At 43.6% G+C, this 19,123-nt stretch overlaps 7 protein-coding genes across 7 annotated transcripts; 4 read left to right on the top strand and 3 right to left on the bottom strand.

Annotated features, from left to right (window-relative positions):
* Positions 1 to 8: 8 nt before the first annotated feature.
* V865_001372 (uncharacterized protein) lies at positions 9 to 1,297 on the bottom strand (the record flags this gene model as incomplete). The annotated part of the gene is made up of 2 exons (XM_066225191.1): positions 9 to 1,218; positions 1,263 to 1,297. 2 exons carry the CDS (start codon positions 1,295 to 1,297, stop codon positions 9 to 11), a joined length of 1,245 nt encoding a protein of 414 aa, XP_066081288.1.
* A 481-nt stretch (positions 1,298 to 1,778) lies between these two features.
* V865_001371 (uncharacterized protein) lies at positions 1,779 to 2,361 on the bottom strand (the record flags this gene model as incomplete). Its single annotated transcript, XM_066225190.1, has 3 exons — positions 1,779 to 1,896; positions 1,965 to 2,141; positions 2,219 to 2,361. 3 exons carry the CDS (start codon positions 2,359 to 2,361, stop codon positions 1,779 to 1,781), a joined length of 438 nt encoding a protein of 145 aa, XP_066081287.1.
* Positions 2,362 to 2,701: 340 nt separating this feature from the next.
* On the top strand, positions 2,702 to 5,208 carry V865_001370 (uncharacterized protein; the record flags this gene model as incomplete). The annotated part of the gene is made up of 4 exons (XM_066225189.1): positions 2,702 to 2,761; positions 2,817 to 4,294; positions 4,393 to 5,083; positions 5,164 to 5,208. 4 exons carry the CDS (start codon positions 2,702 to 2,704, stop codon positions 5,206 to 5,208), a joined length of 2,274 nt encoding a protein of 757 aa, XP_066081286.1.
* A 1,102-nt stretch (positions 5,209 to 6,310) lies between these two features.
* Positions 6,311 to 8,607, top strand: V865_001369 (uncharacterized protein; the record flags this gene model as incomplete). Its single annotated transcript, XM_066225188.1, has 7 exons — positions 6,311 to 6,636; positions 6,703 to 6,761; positions 6,903 to 7,038; positions 7,113 to 7,541; positions 7,675 to 8,041; positions 8,183 to 8,298; positions 8,391 to 8,607. The coding sequence occupies 7 exons, from the start codon at positions 6,311 to 6,313 to the stop codon at positions 8,605 to 8,607; spliced, it is 1,650 nt and encodes a 549-aa protein (XP_066081285.1).
* Positions 8,608 to 9,578: 971 nt separating this feature from the next.
* Positions 9,579 to 11,508, top strand: V865_001368 (uncharacterized protein; the record flags this gene model as incomplete). The annotated part of the gene is made up of 10 exons (XM_066225187.1): positions 9,579 to 9,679; positions 9,806 to 10,014; positions 10,145 to 10,194; positions 10,249 to 10,322; positions 10,392 to 10,464; positions 10,559 to 10,698; positions 10,790 to 10,888; positions 10,962 to 11,058; positions 11,131 to 11,268; positions 11,329 to 11,508. The coding sequence occupies 10 exons, from the start codon at positions 9,579 to 9,581 to the stop codon at positions 11,506 to 11,508; spliced, it is 1,161 nt and encodes a 386-aa protein (XP_066081284.1).
* A 275-nt stretch (positions 11,509 to 11,783) lies between these two features.
* On the top strand, positions 11,784 to 14,249 carry V865_001367 (uncharacterized protein; the record flags this gene model as incomplete). Its single annotated transcript, XM_066225186.1, has 8 exons — positions 11,784 to 11,996; positions 12,062 to 12,137; positions 12,211 to 12,553; positions 12,611 to 13,081; positions 13,175 to 13,429; positions 13,522 to 13,752; positions 13,862 to 14,010; positions 14,098 to 14,249. The coding sequence occupies 8 exons, from the start codon at positions 11,784 to 11,786 to the stop codon at positions 14,247 to 14,249; spliced, it is 1,890 nt and encodes a 629-aa protein (XP_066081283.1).
* Positions 14,250 to 14,561: 312 nt separating this feature from the next.
* V865_001366 (uncharacterized protein) lies at positions 14,562 to 18,902 on the bottom strand (the record flags this gene model as incomplete). The annotated part of the gene is made up of 16 exons (XM_066225185.1): positions 14,562 to 15,020; positions 15,109 to 15,549; positions 15,655 to 16,409; positions 16,493 to 16,617; positions 16,684 to 17,288; positions 17,347 to 17,376; positions 17,440 to 17,490; positions 17,545 to 17,765; positions 17,830 to 17,921; positions 17,975 to 17,987; positions 18,046 to 18,084; positions 18,146 to 18,462; positions 18,522 to 18,544; positions 18,616 to 18,632; positions 18,694 to 18,792; positions 18,866 to 18,902. The coding sequence occupies 16 exons, from the start codon at positions 18,900 to 18,902 to the stop codon at positions 14,562 to 14,564; spliced, it is 3,324 nt and encodes a 1,107-aa protein (XP_066081282.1).
* Positions 18,903 to 19,123: the final 221 nt, after the last annotated feature.

Raw genomic sequence — 19,123 nt, 5'->3', positions numbered from 1 at the left:
ATACATATTCATATCGTAGTGCGGTGGCAGGCAGGTCTAGGTCTCAACCCCAAAGATTCTCTATAATCATTATGTACATCCAAATCCAAATACCCTCCTATCCTTCTTCCACCACCTTTGAAACTTCCTTTCCCATTATTCATCATCATATTAGCTCTCGAACAAGCTTGTCTCTTCAAACTCTCACTGAGCTTTAGAGGACCTAACGATTTTTTATCTTTTGACCATTCAGTTTGATTATCGTAATTTACCCAAACGAATTCAAATTCGCTCTGATCATTTTCTAGTGATTGTCGAGAAGATTCTCTGAGCGATTGGGTATTTTCCCCGATGGTTTCACGGGTAGGTTGATAAATCTCATCTGTATTGGTACGTTTTTTCGAAGCGTTAATCCGGAAAGATTCAGAGAATAACGTACGTAGGATATATCCCTCATAGGCATTTTTAACCAATGGATCATCAAGGTCATAGCTGTACTTGTAGTCACTCTTCTCTGAGATGGTATTAGTAGTATTGATGATCGAAGGATGGTACGGGTTTAATCTTACAGAGATATCTACTCTGGCTGCAAAGTAATCTTGAAACTTTAGGGGATTACCTCTCCCGCTGTAAGTCATTATATATCCTTTCGGAGGAAGACCAGAGAAAGTGGTCAGGTGACGGAGTTTGTCGGGAAGAATGAATTGAGTATTGTGATGATTAGGCCAACCGGTGGAGTTGGAGTTGGGTTGAGAAGGAGAAAGTGGATGGAAATCATGTTCGGGATATGGGATGGGAAGGTTCGGATCTGTATCTATATTGATATTCGAAGTGTAAGAAGGAGGGGGTTGAGTCGAATGAGTGTTCAAATCAGACCATCGGTTGTAGTTTGTAGGGATATGTGAGTCTTGAGCGGTATGTTGATCCTCTCTTCCCCATCCTACACCCCCTACAGGAGATTGCCACGAGCTACCGGTATCAGTATCCGTGGCACCACCAGGTTTATAAGGGACGTATTGATGCTCGACTCTTGGTAGGTCGTTGTTGATCTGATGTGTACAAGTGGCACAGGGTTCATAGTCAGCGTGAGAGTATTTACTAGAGGGTGACTTGGTGGCCGATTGTGCTTGTGCTTGAGAGGATGTATAATGGTGTTGGGATCGTTCGCCTGGTCTGGTTGGAGGTTTTCTGAAGCCTGTACCGTTACTGGACGAGTTGGTCGTACCTGTTATACCATATCTTTCGTTCAGGATCACCATCACCGCTTTAGGATGAGTACTCACCTGTATTCGCGTAAAGGTCCGATCGCCAGGGCCATGAGGGATTATAGGTATTGGACATGTGGGTTACTGTATCAAATGTGATCTGGCAAAGTTGGTAGAGATGATGTTAGTAGATATGGGGTTATCACTTTCAGTAGAAATTCAATCTGATGATGATGATTCAAGATTTGACCTTTGGACAAATGTCACATCATGTAGGTTACATCGACGCTGTTGAGTTAACGGGAAAGTTGGATCCTTTGATGGCAAGAGGGCACACCTTCCCTTTGATCATCATATCTCGACTTTCTCAAGTTAGATATATCGTCATCTCCCTTGGGAAGGTAAAAGGTAAGTGATCATATCGTGTTGTATATGTATACATATATGAAGATATCCAAAGGGTATATGATGCAGGGGTATAGTACATGAATGAGATTGCGATGAAGGCTATATGGTACAGTCATCCGTTAGCTACCGCTGTAAACAATCAATTGTCCTCTGCTAGCTTGCTTGGTGATTTACACTCACACTGTTTTATCCACCGTGTAAAGTCGATATGAAGACAACCTCATCCCTATCCCTCAACTCATACTCTAATTCACCTTCAAGTTCCCAGTCTGCATCGTTTATCAACACCAATATACCTGGTCGACTATATATCAATACATCAGTATTTATCATTTATATTGTTTGTTTCTTGGGTGGGATATGATGACTTACACTCCATCACCATCACCAAACATCTCTTCCCTCTCACTCAACAAATTACTTTTCATCCATTTGACCAGATATCTCATATTTACCGGTTGAGGTTGACCATCCTCTGAGTTGGCTATATTACGAGGTACATTTATTTTATGACTAGGTTGAGAAGAGAATAGAAGATGTAGACCGCCACTGAAACCGAACAACAGGCAACGTATCAGTGAATTAATTCTGTTTCTTCCCTCTTTAGTTTGCCTTTGTACACCTACCCAAACTCAATCTTGATCTCTATCGTATCTTCGCCTGCAGTAGGTGCCATGGGTGGTTTCACCAGGCTCTCAGGGTGAGCGGCTGAGTTTGAGGTGTAGCCTAGACCGTTGGAGGTGGTCACGATATCGTCCGAGTTTGACATTGTGATATAGTGTGATGAGGATGTGGATTTATAGTGATGTCTGTTTGATCAAGTAATCGAGAGTTGAATTGTCGAAATCAGAAAAATAGATGGACGATGATCTAACTGCTCATGAGGTTCTCCCACGGTTGCATAGCATAAAATGCCACCTGCTGAGAACGGTGTCTACGGTGGCTCGGTGATATCCTATAACTCCGTCCTCTCGTGTGAGTATGATGCTCCGGTTGATGGTCGAGTGGTAGCTGGTAGCGTCAAATACGTCAATGTTCTCATGCATGCTGATCCATTTGACAATAAGATTAAAAGACAAGTATAGCTCTAGCAGTCCCAAGCTTCAGCCATGTCAAGTCAACTCCGTGTAGCTCGCTCGAGAGCAGTCCGCTCTCTTCCCCAGCGAAGAGTAAGTCATACAATATCCCTGGCGTCATTAGTCGTTACTGACGGACTTACAATAGTGTTACGCTACACCTCCCCCTCCCCCTCCTCCAGGGTCCGGTCTTCCTCCCAACCCCCCTCCCTCACTTAAAACCGTACCTATCAAACCCGTCACTGTCCCACCTACCACCCCGACTCCAGGATCTTCCACTCTCGCTTCTGCCCAACCGCTATCCACTCCACCACCTAGAAAACCTCGTCACTTCTTTAGGAGATTCATCATCTACACTTCCCTCGGAGCAATCACGTTCTATGGTCTTTCCGGTGTGGCTTCGACGCACTCAGAGGGATATAGGGATTTCTTCGTATCGAACCTGCCAGGTGGTGAGGTCGTAGCTGATTTCGCGGATGATAACGGATGGCAATCATTTGGTTTTGGTACGATAACTAAGAAAGCCGTTCAATCATACAACACCGCTACTGGTAAACTCGAGGAGACCACCACCCAGAAGATCGAAAGAAAAGCTGGAGAGGCTAAGAAGGAAGTTGTTAGTGCTGGTGAGAAAGTCAAAGCCAAGACTGTAGAAGCTAAAGATACAATAGTTGGCAAAGAGACTACTACTCAGAAAATCCAACATAAAGCTCAAGATCTGAAAGAAAAAGCTATAACTGCTACGCATAATGCTGAAGATAGGTTGAAACACCTTGCCCATGATGCTAAAGAGAAGGTCGATCAAGTTACTAAAGATGTTCCGTTCAATTTCTCCGACGGGGTAGAAGGGATTGTAAGAGAGGCTGAGAAAGCTTTAGGATCAGCTGAGACCAAAGGTCAGAAAACCCTACACCAAGCTGAAGATGCATTGAAGAGAGGTGAAAAGAAGGTGGAGAGCGCTGCTCACGATGCTAAAGAAGCTATCAAACCTCATGCTACCGAGTATGAAAAATCCGTTTCACCCTATCAACAGCGAACGAGAGAACTGAACCCTACTGGTGTCACACCGCAGAAACCTTCTTTTGAAGGTAAGAAAGTTTACAACGGACCTGAATTACCATTAGGATTCGAACCTCCTCCAGGATACTATATCCCTCCTCCGGCTGTTAAACCCATATTGACAGAAGAAGAAAAGGTCAAAGAAACCCTTCCGCTCCTCGGACCTAAAGTGAAAGAGTTCGCTTCTGAAGAACCTATAATTGAACAACTTGCTTCGACCATTGATTCGCTCACTACTTCCCTTTCGACCGCTTCGGGTACTGGACCAGGAACTTCCCCACCTTCCAACGAAGCTACCAGTATTCTCTCCAAAGCTCAGGACGACCTAACTGCGCTGAACAAGAGGTTACACGATGTGAAATTGGCCGAAAAGAAGAAATTGGAACAAACGGTCAACGAGAAGACGAAGGAGTTTGAAGCGCTTTTGAAAGGAAAGGAAGCGGATTGGACGAAATCTGAACAAGGGTTGAAGGAGTCATGGGCGAAAGAGAGAGAAGGATTGGTTGCTAAGTGGAGAGGTGGATTGGAGAATGAATTGGAATCGCAGAGACAGGGTATCGAGCAGAGGTAAGTGATGGCGCAACAGACTCTGACTTTGTGTTGAATTACCATCACCCTTCAAGCGTGGAAGTTTATGACTGATTGTGTATTGTATTTTTGGATAGGCTCCGAGACGAAGTTGTATCTCAAGGTATCGAACTTCAACGAAGATGGTTACGATCCATCAAGAGTCAGGTCGAGACTGAACGAGGAGGTAGATTGGCAAAACTTGATACCCTCACCACATCGTTGAAACAACTCGAGCGAGTCACCTTGGATAACTCAGCACAACTAGATGATAATGTTAGATTACACAAAATCTGGTCTGCTCTCCGAGCTGTACAGAACAAAGTTGATTCAGGAGACGTATCATTCGATGAGGAATTAAGAGCATTGAAATCTCTCTCTTCGTCAGATAAAGATGAGAGTGTCATTTTGACTACTTTAGGACAATTGGAGAAATCTGGTATACCTACCACCGGAGTGAAATCTTTCGCAGCCTTATCGTCGTGGTTTACCCAATCTATCGCACCTAAAGTGCATTCGTCTTCATTGGTACCTCCCCCTGAAGAAGCTGGAGTGGTTTCTCACCTTGCTTCGATGGGATTATCGAAATTGCTCTTCCGACCTTCACCCGGTCCAGTCGATGGACAGAATGTCGGTGCTGTCTTGGCTAGAGCGGAATGGTGTTTGGCCGAAAAAGATCTGGACGGTGCGGCGAGAGAGGTCAACACGTTGAAAGGGTGGCCAGCGAAGTTGGCGGGTGATTGGTTGAATGAAGCTAGAAGGAAATTGGAAGTACAACAGGCTTTAGAGGTGGGTCGATTAATCAGACTGACATATCACGAAAGGTCATCTGCTGATTATGTTTGTCTTTGTTATTGAACGATGAATAGGTCGTTGCTACTGAAGCTACATTGAGTTCGTTATTGTTAGTGTAGATGTTGATATCGCGATGAGGGGACAAAGAGAGAAGAAATATCAAGATGAGATTATGAGATGACACCGGATGAGGTAAATAGTTCAGGTGAAGAAGGACGGATAAGAATATAGAGACACAAATGGTTGATTGTTTGATCATATACATAAATCATGCATCATGAATCTAGTATCAAAGGCGATATACGATACCTGTACCACCTGCATGTTATATCCATGGTATTCAAATTTTAGCAGGAGTGAGTGAGCTAAAGTCTACTATAACATGTACCACCAGACACCCAGTATTGCATGTCTCAGATCACTGATCTGGTAAATCGGTTCTTCAACAAAATACCAACTGATGTTGCACTTGATGTCAAGGATGAGCCACATGAAAAGATGAAAAACCCGTGGCGTACTGTCCTGGAGTTGGAAAAAAAGATCCACTTAACCTTAATCCGGAAGATGGAGGGAAATCCCACCTTGAACCCTTAAGAGATTACGGAGAAGACCTGTGTTTGCATAGTTGTATACTGTAGCGCAGTGACTGTTGGACCAAGGTACGGGATGAATGATGTTATGATTCAGGAATAAGGTAAGAGGCGTCGGGTAATTGGGCGTGAATCGCACCGTTTACCGTTTGGACAAGTCAATCAATGATGTCAAATGTCAAATCAAGGAATGGGCAGATGGTAAAGTAGGAGATAAATATAAACATAACATAACATCGACTACTCGATTACCTTGTCATGACTTTGCATGCGTACGTACTCCCTCATTAGTGCGGTTCACCTAAGCATAGGTATAAGCATACCAATCCAGTTCAAGGAATTGTATCAAGACGAACCCACGGACGATCATACGGTCACTCACCCCATCTCCAACAAAACAACAGTAAACGATCGATCTCACACGATTATATCTCATCTCAGATATTCCTCCTATTACGATATCCTATACGTACAGATAGTCATCCAGTTATCCGGCCATCAGTGATCAAGTATCAACGATTTAATAACCACAATTTATACCCTATATTTTACCTGCCTTGTCGATCACATATATCAATATAAACACTGTACAATCCTATAATTACAATCATATCATCAGTACCAAAACAGAATGACAAGCGTAGGGACCGACTCCACCTCTTTAGACAATAATAACAAGAGGACAATGTCAATTAGATCAAGAAGAACAACTAGGACAAAGAGTCCTTTGCCTATGCGAGTATCAGTACCAAAGTTAAGACAGAGTAAGAAGGGGAACCAGAATGAGAATGATACGAATAAAGCTCAATCATCTACATCTACGACTACATCCACATCTACATCTTCTGCGGTGGATACAATCACCTTGTCGAATGAATATGAGAACGAGTTCGAACCTACTTTTGAGATTATAGTATTGGGCAGTGGGGGTGGACCATTAGAGACGGATTGTTCGGGGTGAGTCTTTCGTCACTCTCAAGTGGTGATGATAATAATAGCGATATTGATCTTATGTAAATCTAGATACCTTGTCAAAGCTTCGAAGAGTTCTTGGGAAGATGGAGTATTGGCTTTGGAAGGTGGTAAGTTACCATATCATACGGAAAACATCAGATATCCTTCATCAACAATCAACATCCTTCATTGTACACTACCATCCGCAAGAAACCCTATAAGATCCACTCCCAGCGCATTTGACTAACTATCGTTTTAAAATGTCACAGGATCGGGACTAGGTGCTCTGGCTTCCATATTGTCCAATCCCATTACATCTTCGTCGAATCTCTTTCCGGATCTTCAATTCCCAAAAAATTATAATACACCGTTATTACAAGCTGCTCATGTGTTCTCGTTTCTAGCGTGAGCAATTAACCTGACCACTGACATACCTCATAGAGTGTGTCGCTAATTCAGTGTCTGGTTTATACCCTTAGGTGTTACCTTATCACCCACGCACATTTAGATCACGTCGGATCCCTAATCATGCTCTCCGGTTCGGTCCCACCCAAATCAGCTCAACATACCCAACCTCCTACAGATACCAATAATGCCTCACCTCATAAATCGAATAACCAGACTAAAGCAGCAACAGCAGCAGCGGCGACTCATCCTAAACCGCATGTGTACGGAACGAGGAAAACGCTGGAACAATTGAGTCAAGCTTATCAAGGTGGACTATGGCCAGAGTTGGGAAGTTGGGTTCCGGATAGAGAAGGTGATAGACCTCATCACTCTGGAAGGAAGAAGAGGAAAATTGATGGTGCCGGTGATAGCGGTAAGAATGGATTGGGATTGGTTAATGGACCGAATGGTGAGGTTGAAGGGACGGAGGAGAATTATAATTCTTGTTTGTTATTTAGTCCGTAAGTCCAAGTTGATTCACCTCGTCTCTCCCTTCGTCGTGAACAAACCATCTCGTTGAGTTCTATCATGGACTTGGTTGTGGACAAACATCATCAAGAGATATTGTGCTAACATGAGTGTGCTTCATCTTAGCCTAAGTACAGAACGTGTACATCGACCATTACATCCCACTCTCCCCATCTCGTTACTCACCTATCCAGTCGCACATGGATGTACATCCAAAAACACTTACGAATCTTCAGCAATGTTCATACGTTATGATCCATCTGCTCTAACTCAAACTCCACCTTCATCTTCATCTCACTCTTCGTCATCAACTACGAAAGGAAAAGGAAAAGGTAAAGAGTTCTTGTTTTTTGGTGATGTCGAATCGTCGTATAGAAATTCCGGTGAAGAAGATATAGATATCGAAAGAGGCAAAGAAGCAAAGCGGTTGAATGAACATATCTGGAAAGAGGCTAGCAAGAGTTTTAAAGATGGGAGATTATGTGGGATATTCGTAAGTACTCAATTTCATCAGTCTTTTCTTTGATTTTCGTTTCTTTCACTGATGCATCTTGGATTTGTTCATCTCGTTTATTCTTTTGGAAATTTACTATTATACTCGATACTGACCATTATGTTTTTGATCGGAAAAAAGATTGAATGCTCATACGATTCATCAAGACCTGCTCATCTGATGTTCGGACATCTAAGCCCACCTGGGTTATATCAGGAATTGAAAACATTAGCTGGATTCGTATCGAAAAGTAAGAAGTGAGTAACTAAAACTACGAAGAATATCATTTCCGCTTTTGGTATGATGTTGTGAGACTGCCTTGGCTTGAGCTGATTGGCGTAATCTACAGACGACCTTTGGAAGGACTAAAGATATTTATTATACATATAAAAGACGCCTTGGTACCTCATCCAACGGGGAAGACAGCAAGGGAAATTATAATGTCTGAATTGAATGATTTGGAGAATGAGGGTGGGTTGGATGTGCAGTTTATAGAGACTAAAAGAGGTGATAGGATACGTGAGTACGAATTCGTACTGCTCAGGTATGATAAGAGGATGGGCTGAGCTGATTCTCGGTTTTGGTTCGGTTGGGAAGTCATATAATCGATGATCAATTATCATTCGGAAAGAAGGAAAAAGCAATGAATGAGAGACTGATACTGTAGCGCTCACGGGATCCATGTATCCATGAAGACATGGAACAAGATAATTTAAATCAAGTATAATATAATATATTGAAAATGAAACGAGATGTTATGGTACTATCAGTTGTCTCGTATCGTGTATATCTAAAATAAGATTTTGGAATATCGTAGATGCTCTCCTAAGGAATCGCGATTGATAATAGGGAATTTACAGTATTTTGCGGGAATTTCTCAGACTGAAGGTGCATCTGCGATATATACAACGTTCGTTGAGCATCTAGACATGCAACATGGTATACTACGATGTAGCAACTGACAGTTCTTCATTATTGTGTAGCAAACACCAGGTCGATCAGGAACCGATCTCCCAGGGTTCAACATCAATCCCTGAACATCTGTTTGTATGTGTCGGTTGAATTTCGCCGAAAGGGGCAAACAGACGGTTGTTTGTCACCGTGAAAGGATGGGATGGGGACGGTGAATGTCATGACGTTAGATGCTATAGATCCAAAAACAAACTTTACCAAAATTATTATCGAATAATCATCCATGTGATGGTATTGAGCGAAATCCATCAATCAGCCTTCAGCAAGAATTTCTTTACTTTTTCGTTTTCGTTTTCGTTCTAAACTCTCATCTAAACATCATCTTCAATAGAAGTTGAAATCGTTGTTAAAGTATAGTCAATTCTATTATATCATTCACGCAGATGCTATAATCAAGATTTATCTCTTCCGCTCCTCCTCCTCCTCCTTTCCTTCTACATTCAACATCTAGCAACTCGTGCTCGGCTGGACATTCTCCCAATCAACATTTCGTTCCGCTCCCTCGAGAACTAGGCTTAGACATATCCTCGAGTTCCACTTGATTTAGATCGGATCTCCGGTGAAGATGCCGCACAGAGTGGGGTTTACCCCTCAACAGCTCAACGATCTGACCAGAGGGGGGATTGAAAAACATATTGGTTTGTATCTAGGTCCGGTAATTTTAGGGTGAGTGAATTGGGCTCATCTTCACACAATGAAACGTAACAGCAATCAAGGACCCTCAAGAGGATACATATATATATGTATATACCGTGTTTTTACTGATTTGTCGTTTGATCTGGTGTTTTTTAGCTTCGCCTTTGACTCAATGCTATTAGGATGTATAATCCAACAACTCATTTGGAATGCCATTTGGACTCCTTCCGATCGACTATTCAATAAGATCATCTTATATTCCGTTGTGATGCTTTCGGTAACAACGACAATATTCAATGATTGTTTCTTTTTTCATGCTTTTGCTAGTGGGTTTGGGAATTGGTATAGGTTGATTCAGCTAGATTGTGAGTACTTTCCCTTTTTTTTTTACTCATCATCCCAACCTAATCAAATCAAACTCAATCAAACCAAGACAAAATGATACAAGATAGAACAGAACATGATCTCGGGCTAATTCCCTTATCTCCTGAATAGATATCAGATGGTTCCCTATATTAGATTGTGCGACCGTCACTTTCGTTCAAGTAAGTTTATCTGTTTTTCCATACCTGTATGTGACAAGCTAAATTGCCTCTCAGATATTCTACCTTGAAAGAGCGTTCCAACTTCACAATAGATCCAAATGGGTACCTATCATCGTATTGCCATTCCTGTGAGTCGCCAATCCATCTTATTATCGAGGCTTCGTTGCCCTATTTTGACCTTGTTGACGACTACGCAGCCTGGCAAGTATAGGTGGTGCGATAGGTGGCACAGTCATGCTATCTGAATTACCTGATGCGTATGGTTTAGGAGTAAGTCCACTATTCATGACATCGCGCAGGGTCATCACTTGTCTCCACAACTGACGTTACGTTTCGTCTGTGACACCAAAATTGATATGGATAGCCGACCAAACCCGTCTTTTATATTTGGATCGGAGGTACTCTAGTAGTGGATCTTTTGATCACTTCGATCATATTTCATAAACTCATAAAATCACGTACCGGCTGGTCAGATACGGATTTAATGATCAACAAGTTGATTACGTGAATCATCTCCTCATATATAACAAATTACCAAGACTCAGTAAAGAGATCAAAGGAAGTAGTACTGATAGATTATCAATCTGGGTTGTAGCATATCGGTCGAAACTCAGTTACCTTCTACAATGGTGGCTATAGCGTTCATGGTTTCCTATGGAGTAAAAACGAATGCAGGAATGAACGCATTTTTCGAGTGAGTCAGGAATATGCCCCTTCGTCTCTGACAAGAAAGAGTGATAGTAGCTGATGGTTCATATTGCAATTAGACTATTCCATCCTAAAGTTCACGTTGTGGGTTTATTAACTGTATTAAATTCACGAAACAAGTTGAGAAACGAGTTGAACGGTACTTCCAACCTCAAGGTAAGTCCTCTTGCTGTTACTTGAGACTGACTAGGTGAAGCTGGACTGAATAACTTGAATTGGGACTTGTAGGAAAACAATTATATTGGTAAGAAAGATAAAAATAAAATCTTATCTTCAAAGTTCAGACCGAAATCAAAGTCGCGATCAGGTGACAAAGACATAGAAAATGATATTCATGATAATCCTAGTCAACCGACTGTGATACTGGTGGGTTTTACCTGTCAGTCCAGTTGATGGATTCCGCTGACAGTGAATTGCTGTACATAGGAAGATGGAATGATAGTCCCACATCTAGGTACAAGAGTTGATCCTTCTTTTGAGCTTTCTTCGGATTATCTTGGGACGCAAACTAGAAAGAGCCAGGATGAAGATGATACACCGTCAGTAGATGGAGGGTCGGACGTAAAAGATCAAGGAGATTTAGGCGCAGGTCTTCGACCAGATTGAGACTAGGAGCTTTGGGGAGGAATGGGAGATATATATACTGTACATGTACATGTAGTTCATAGATTCTGGTAGTCCTGTATCTCTAGTGTTTGCATCTCATCTACCGCCACTACCCCGTGGGGTAACCATCATTTCGAAGGACAAAGAACCAACATCTTTCATCCCTCTGTTCTCTATATACTCGTATAGAAACTCATCTAGCATCAATCAGAGCACCGAGCAATAAGTAGACCTGCCCGACGTTTCAGGGAGCGAACGATACGGTCTGCGAAATCATGTTCAAGAAACCTCTAGCTCACCAATCAAACGCAACGCCCTTACGGTCTTCGGCGAGACGACAGCTGCTCAATGCGATCTACGAACAGTATCCTTCCTTGCGAGGAGAGAGCCAAGCACAGGATGGAAGTGCAGATAAAGAGTTGGGAAAGATGGTTCTACCCGAGGGAGTGAGGATAGCTAACTTCGAGACTAGCGCTGGTACAGAAGGGGTATGTACATCTCAACATCGATCATACACTTACCATGAAGTCGTGCTAATGACAAGGTCGATTAGACCTTTTGGTTGACGCCTGATGGTGATCCTCTATGGATGACATTCGGACGTAACTCCAAAGAATATATCCCCACTTGTGAGTTCCGATTTCTCTGCTTATTGACCAATTGACCGACGAGCTGACTACCAGTCTGTCTTGTCAATATTAGTATACCTCTTATCCCTCCCTTTGCCTTCTCCTCCCTTACCTACCATCCAGATCCATAATCCCCTTCCACCACCCATCCTAACAGGTGCACCACTATTCATCCCTGCCGTCCGCAATCTATCGAAACCATGGTTACTACCCGACGTCCAAGAAGGACAACTGGTATCATTCGTCTCTTCGCCTTTGAACGGCATTGAAGATGTACGATATGTCGGCGTAGGGAGGGTAGTAGCTCAAGGAGGTATGAAAGGTGCTTTGGAGAGGAGGATAGATAATCTCCAGAATGAGGGGGGTGAGAAAGAAGAAGGGAAGTTTGCGGATATACTATGCATAATCGATGATCAGTAGGTGAACTCTACTTCTTACAAACTTGTATTCGCTCTGATCCAACTGGAGTATAGCCTTTGGGAATTCGGCAGTAAACCCTCTTTGATTCCTTTCAGCTTGCCTATACCTATCAATCCACTGGCTCAACCACCTGATCAAGCATCTTCACCTGTACACTCTGAACCAGCAATTCAGCAGCTATCAATCACAGACGAAGATCCACAGCCCGAATCCATTCCTGGTCCGTCATCGATCCCATCATCATCCTCCGAACCACTTTCATCCTCCGAAATATCAACCTTACTTTCCATATCCTTACTTCAAGCTTTGACATCTTTGCAAGGAAGTTCATTCCCCATCCCAGCATCCTTACTATACTCCGCACACGTTTTACCTAATCGACCATCGTATATCCCGAAAGAGAGAAGGGAAGAAGTGGTAATTGCCAAGAGCGATTGGAAGAAGTTGACCAAATGGATGAAAGAGTTGGGTAAAGAGGGGTTGCTAAAGATCAAAGAGACTAAAGGGGAAGTGTATGTTCAGAGGTTAGTGACCTTTTGTCCTTCATTGTATCGAAAGGCAATGGTAGGAAAACTAGTCCAACGTGGCTAATATGTATGTGTTTTGACTTCTAATAGCTTCGATTCTCATCATCCATCACTACAGAATCACTCTGATTTCACTACGATAGCTCAAGAAGAGCAAAAAGCTGCCAAAAAGGCTGCTAGAGAAGCTGCCTCCAACCCAGATGGAGAATCGAGTAAGAAAACCAATGCCCAAACAAGTGGTACGAGCGGTGGCACAGGAAAGGGAAAAGGGAAGGAATTGGAAGTTGAGGAACTGTGGAAACCTTCTGGTGGGGCTATAGGTTTCTGGGAAGCAGCTGGAGTGGAGTGAGTAATGTTCGTGATACACAGTAGACGAATACACATGCGAGAAAACAGGGAACCGACGTTAACCTCATCATCTCTTCTTTAATATATAGCAAATCCACACTTCACCATCCATCAGAATTGAAATCGGCATTAGATTCATACTTGACCAAACATTCCCTGATTCACCCTTCAGATCATCGATATGTCCTCCTGGACGATGAGCTGGGAAGAGCAGTAGGGATCAAGAGGCCTGAACCTGGGGATAAGATGGCTAGAGATGAGGTGATGAAGAAATTGAAGAGTGGGGTAAGTTGGAGTGTTAGTCTGGGAGGGGTGATCAAGTGAGTCTACATGAAATTTGAAATTCAACACGATCTCTCTCTCTCTCTCTCTCTGAGATTGGGGGTTATGGATATCATAGTCTGATACGCGGTTTTGTCTATCCTACAGAAAAGGTACCCTTCAACCTATAACGATGACAGTGAAAACCCGACAAGGTCGAAAAACAGTAACTCACGTATATGGACTGGAAACGTTCAACATCGATCCTGATGGATTCGCAGAAGAGATGAGAAAAGTTTGCGCAGGAAGTGCTTCTGGTAAGTTTCCCGCTTGGACCCGCAAAGCACGAAATACCAAACATAGCAAAAGGGCTAATCAATGAATCTATCCGTTATATTGAATAGTCCAACCCTTACCCGGTGCTTCACCTAAATTGAATCTGCAAGAAGTACAGATCCAAGGTTCTCAAGTGAAATTGGTAATTGAAGCGTTGGTAGATAGAGGTATACCGAAAAAGTGGATAAAGGAGAGTGAAGATTCAAAGAAGAGAAAATAAGTAACAAGTACCAAGTATCACGTTATCTCACATCTTGCTCTTGCATAATCGTTACCTGGCAATTTCAACTGAGCGATCAAACAAATTCGTAAATCACAATAATAAGTCATGTATCATCAAGGCATATATACAATTTATTTAGATATCGATGTTCGACATCGATGTCAAGTTTCAATGAGTACAGAAGAGATATGAGAGGCCTGTATGCATATGTTAATATCAGATGGTTCATCTGCCATTATCATAAGACCACGAGTAGAGCTGTTCAGACCGTTACGAAAGACCGGAAGACCGTTTTTCGAATTCACCTCTTTATGATATTCCCTGATTCCCTTTGTCCTTCCGCTTCTTCCAAGATTCAAACCAACTAGCTATAACCCCCTTTTTCTTAACCTCTTTCTTCCCTTCTAATGCTCTCTTCCCTTTGATTCTATCTTTTCCCTCTTTAGACTTGATCTTACGTATAATATCATCATGTTTGCTTATAACCCTCTCCGATCCTTCTCTCTCGTCATCATCGTGATCAGGCGTATCTCCGCCATCATCCAGATCAGTCCATATATCCATACTTTCACCATTCCCATGTTTAGTCGAATCCTTCTGTACCTTCTTAGCTTCCCGTGCAATCTTAATTACCTCAGTAGCTTTATTTCTCTCCATTGAATTTGAGAAGAAACTTGCCAGTCCCACCCAGATACTCAACCCGTGTAAAGAGGTGTTGTGAGACGAATCGAGTCGGTCAGCCATTAATGCCAACTGGCGTGCTTCGGCCTATCAGTACACCATTCAAGATTGTTAGCCTCATATATCGGAACTGGTCAGTATACCTCAATCCGTAAATAGTATCGATCACGCTTACGAAATCCCTTCTTGAAATAATCGCACTAGGTGGTGGTGATTCACCGTTCAAAGCCCAATTCCAACTTTCAGCAGTTTCCATCACGCCACTTTCGTCCTTCGTTTCTTGCTGTTCATACTCATGAGCAAGATTCTTTATATTTTCTCTCCCTTTGAATTTGTCCTCATGAGCCTTCTTGATCATTTCTGCACTGAACTTCCCACCCTCTTTATGGGCAATTTTGAGATTCTTCTCTCTCCGTTTCTTGACATTCTTGGCTGCTCGATGATACTTCTTGTCCCACAGGGCTTGACCGTTGATATATCGCATAGCGGGCCCTTCTTTGATATAGCCAACTTCGTCAAGGGGCATTTGCATAGCTTGAAGTTCATCTGGGGGTTCCAAAGGTCTGAGGATACCAGTGGTAGATACTCGCTCGCGTATCATGTGGTCGGTGAATGGCTTTACGTGGAATGAGACTCGGTCAGCTCGACTCCCATAGAATATAAATGCCCGTAAGCCCATATGGAGAGGTACTAAGGACCTGGGAATCTTGTTCGCACTCACGTCATCTCCCTTGTATATGCCAGCCCATCCAGCCTCGCCCTCCTTGGCATTCCAATCATTCAAAAATGTCCGGCCTTCTTCGAACCGGGGTCCCGAGTCATCTCCACTTGGCTGACTATTCTCCCTTTTCGCACCATTGTTATCGAATCCGGTGCCACTGCCATTGTTAGGGTTAGGTGAAGTCGGTAAGATGGATTCTCTTCTTTCAGATTTTCGCTCAAATGATACAGTAGAGGAGTTGATGGATGATGCGAAGGAGACGTTACGATTGGGCGTATGCGAAGTCCTCACATCTAATGTATCTCTTGGATATTCATGCCGCAGTGAGGTATTTGCAGGAGATTCGATTTTGCTCAATTCAATCCCTAGATCGAGATCTAAGATGGGAGTCTGCTTGGAACCCTTGTGAACTGTCGTTGTCGGGGACTCTTGAGGAGACATGACAGCAGGAGTGGTGGTCAGAACATGTTCCATGATTTTTTGGTCGGTGGTAATGGGGGGGGAGGTACCGCCGGCGGCAGATTGTTGCGATCCTTGCGGAGTCTGCGGTGGATGTTGATCCTTGGGTGCTCCTTTAGCTGTTACGCGTCCAGGAGTGTTGGAACCGGAGTCTTTAGGAGTAGCAGGATAGGATCTCGATATATACCGGGATCCAGGAGCTGAAGGTGTGACATATCTCGCAAAACTTGCAATCGCTCTGAAAGCGCCTCTCGACGGACGGGTCATCGACAGTAAAGGGAGATCATGACATACACCTGGAATCACGTGTTAGTGCTGCCTTGATCATCAGGTCGAGACGAGGCTTCAGAAGTTGAGAAAAATAGAAGATCTGACTCACCATCATACACCTGCAAGTGGACATTGGTAGCGCTATACTTCTCTTCGATCCCTTCTAACGAGGGTAACATCGGTCTGACATCGTCTCGGATCGGATATGCATCAGGGTTGGCAGCTTTGTGGGCTCTGAAAGCATTCAAAGGGTAAGCTGAAATTTTCATTGATGTGAAAATCAAGAATAGTCCGACTCACAAGAATATGATCTCGTCCCGGAGGACTTCTTTATCACCACACATGATGAAAAGAGGCGGTAGACCTCCCAAATAACCAAGCACCGGTGATACCCATGGATGACACAATTGAGCGTTTGTAGCATATAGCTGGATTTGAGTATCAATCAGGATCTCTTCACCTTTGACTGTCAACTTGAGAGGTGTATCACACTGAGCTAGGGTACATGGCCGAGTCTCCTTGTCTCGCTTTTCCACCAAGGTAGGAAATAAATCAGCGGGATTGGCACGTGAAGGGTTCGAGGTAGGTTCAGTCTGAGGTTCGGGATGTTTGTTTTCTGATTTCTCGGCCAGGGGATGTAAGTCTGATTCATTCTGTTCTTTCGATTTGTCCAGTTGACCGGATGGCTCTGATATTTTGAGTCTGTCAGGGATGCTGGTGGAATGCTGCATGGTCGGTATCCCCTTACCAATGTTATCTGTATCCGCGGATACTTGTTGAGGGTCTTCGACCTTCGGAGGATGATGGTGTAGTTTGGATAAAACCTCTCTCACTCTCGATCGTAATCGGCGCTGTACTTCGTCGGTGAGCATCGGCGGAGGTGGTGGCCAAAGGGATGAAGGTTTCTGTTCTCGATATATCAGTGACTGGAACAAGCCTTAGCAGTGTACAAGTTAGACTCACATGGATGAAGCCATAGGGGGGTACGATATCCTGTTCACAGGTAGCAATTGCCCGTCAGAAGTGAATGCAGAGATGAATGCGTAAAATACCTACAGTAGCTGTATTCTGCAATATACTAGGGAAACTGTGTGTCAAGTCGGACCACTATAACAACGGATAAGCTTGCAAGCCTGATTCAGTCTGACAGGATAAGCTCACGGGACTGATCAAGACTGCTCCTGCAGGTAGCTCTAGACCTTCCGTATCTCTCAAAATCTGTAACAAGGCTAGACAGAGTCCCCCACCCGCACTGTCTCCAGCTAGTATGATACTCTTAGGGTCTACAGGCCGATGTTTCGCCTCAGGGGGAGGATTAGTGAGATAGAGATAGGCCGCTAAGCAATCCTGTATCGCACATGGAAAGGGATACTGTGGTGTTTCTGTCGCATGATGAGTAGTCAATTTTCGGAAACTCTGATCCCCATTATGGAATGTAGAACTTACTCCTGTAATTGACGGCAAAGCAACTTCCATGCATTTTTCGAGCATATCTCCAGATTGTATATCGATGAGTATTGATCGAGCCCCAATAGTAGCTGGAAAGAGTACGTCATGAGTGTTATGAGTCCAAATGAAGCAATCTACTCACGCTCCTCCATGAACTATGCGCAAGCTGTTATGTCAGTCGAACTCGATGGGGTAGCCTTTCGTATGACTTACTATACAGCATGCACCTCAATCTGTCCATTTCCGGCCGGACTGTGCTTTGAATGGTCAGTCAAATGTAGGACAATATAACAAGTGAGACACCGATACTCACATTCACCTTCCTCCTCTTCTTCCCTCACACCATGCTCTGCCCTTTGTTGCTTCTCCCTCTTCTCTTCCGCAACAACCTCTTTCCAATCCTTCTTCATCACTATCCATTCCCCTTCCACCCCTTGCCCCGCGCGGACTTGCCACCATTTCGTACCGCCTGCAATTTTATATGCCATCTCTTCACCACCAAACCCTTGGATCATATATTCTGCAGCATCATTCAAGGATGATCGAGGAATAGTCACTCGATGTACGCCAACCCATGGGGGTGAAGGGGTACGAACTTGACCGAAGCGTTGAAGGGCTGCTACGGGATACCTATAGGCCTCAGAACATCAGCTTGATGCCCGATTAGTTGATCAGCATGGTGAGCTTACTTGGTAGCTATTTCCAAGAACGTCTAGACGAATTTGATCGACGTAAGCTTGCCTAGGTCTATATTGTAAGCAATGGGTGAGAAGACACGCTCACTTTCATGAGCACGAAAGCTACATGAAACAGATACATCAGCTCTCCTTCCTACGTAGCAAATTGACCAGAATGACTAACCTTCATCATACATCAAATCCTCCCTTGCTTTCCCTTTATCAGCCGCAGGTCTTGGGCCTATGAAATGCTTGAAGAGCGTCTCGAGGACCAATGGTCCAGCTAAGGCGGACATTGACATCGATTAGCTGTAGCTTTGGAAGGATACGAAAGGATAGATAATATGGGGAAGTACCTGTAGCGAGAGCTTGAGGGGTGAGAAGATCTGGCATGATGGGCCTGAATGATGTCTATCTTGTGTTGCGTCCGAGTTGATAGAAGGCGGGTCGAGCGTTTCACCCGTGATGTTGAACTTTGCGGACTGATACCCGCTTGAACGAAGCAGTCTACGATGCGGCTGTCTGAGATGAGAGCTCTGTTGTCAGGCCGAAATCAAGGAGTCATGATCGTCTATGATGTCTGCATTGTCTGAAGGCGAAAGACGAAAGATAAG

This window comes from Kwoniella europaea, chromosome 1, assembly GCF_036810445.1.
Source record: "Kwoniella europaea PYCC6329 chromosome 1, complete sequence".
In the NCBI taxonomy this organism is placed as follows: Eukaryota; Fungi; Basidiomycota; class Tremellomycetes; order Tremellales; family Cryptococcaceae; genus Kwoniella; species Kwoniella europaea.
The sequence above is the reverse complement of the archived record's forward strand: the minus strand, read 5'-3'. Positions and strand labels throughout refer to the sequence as shown.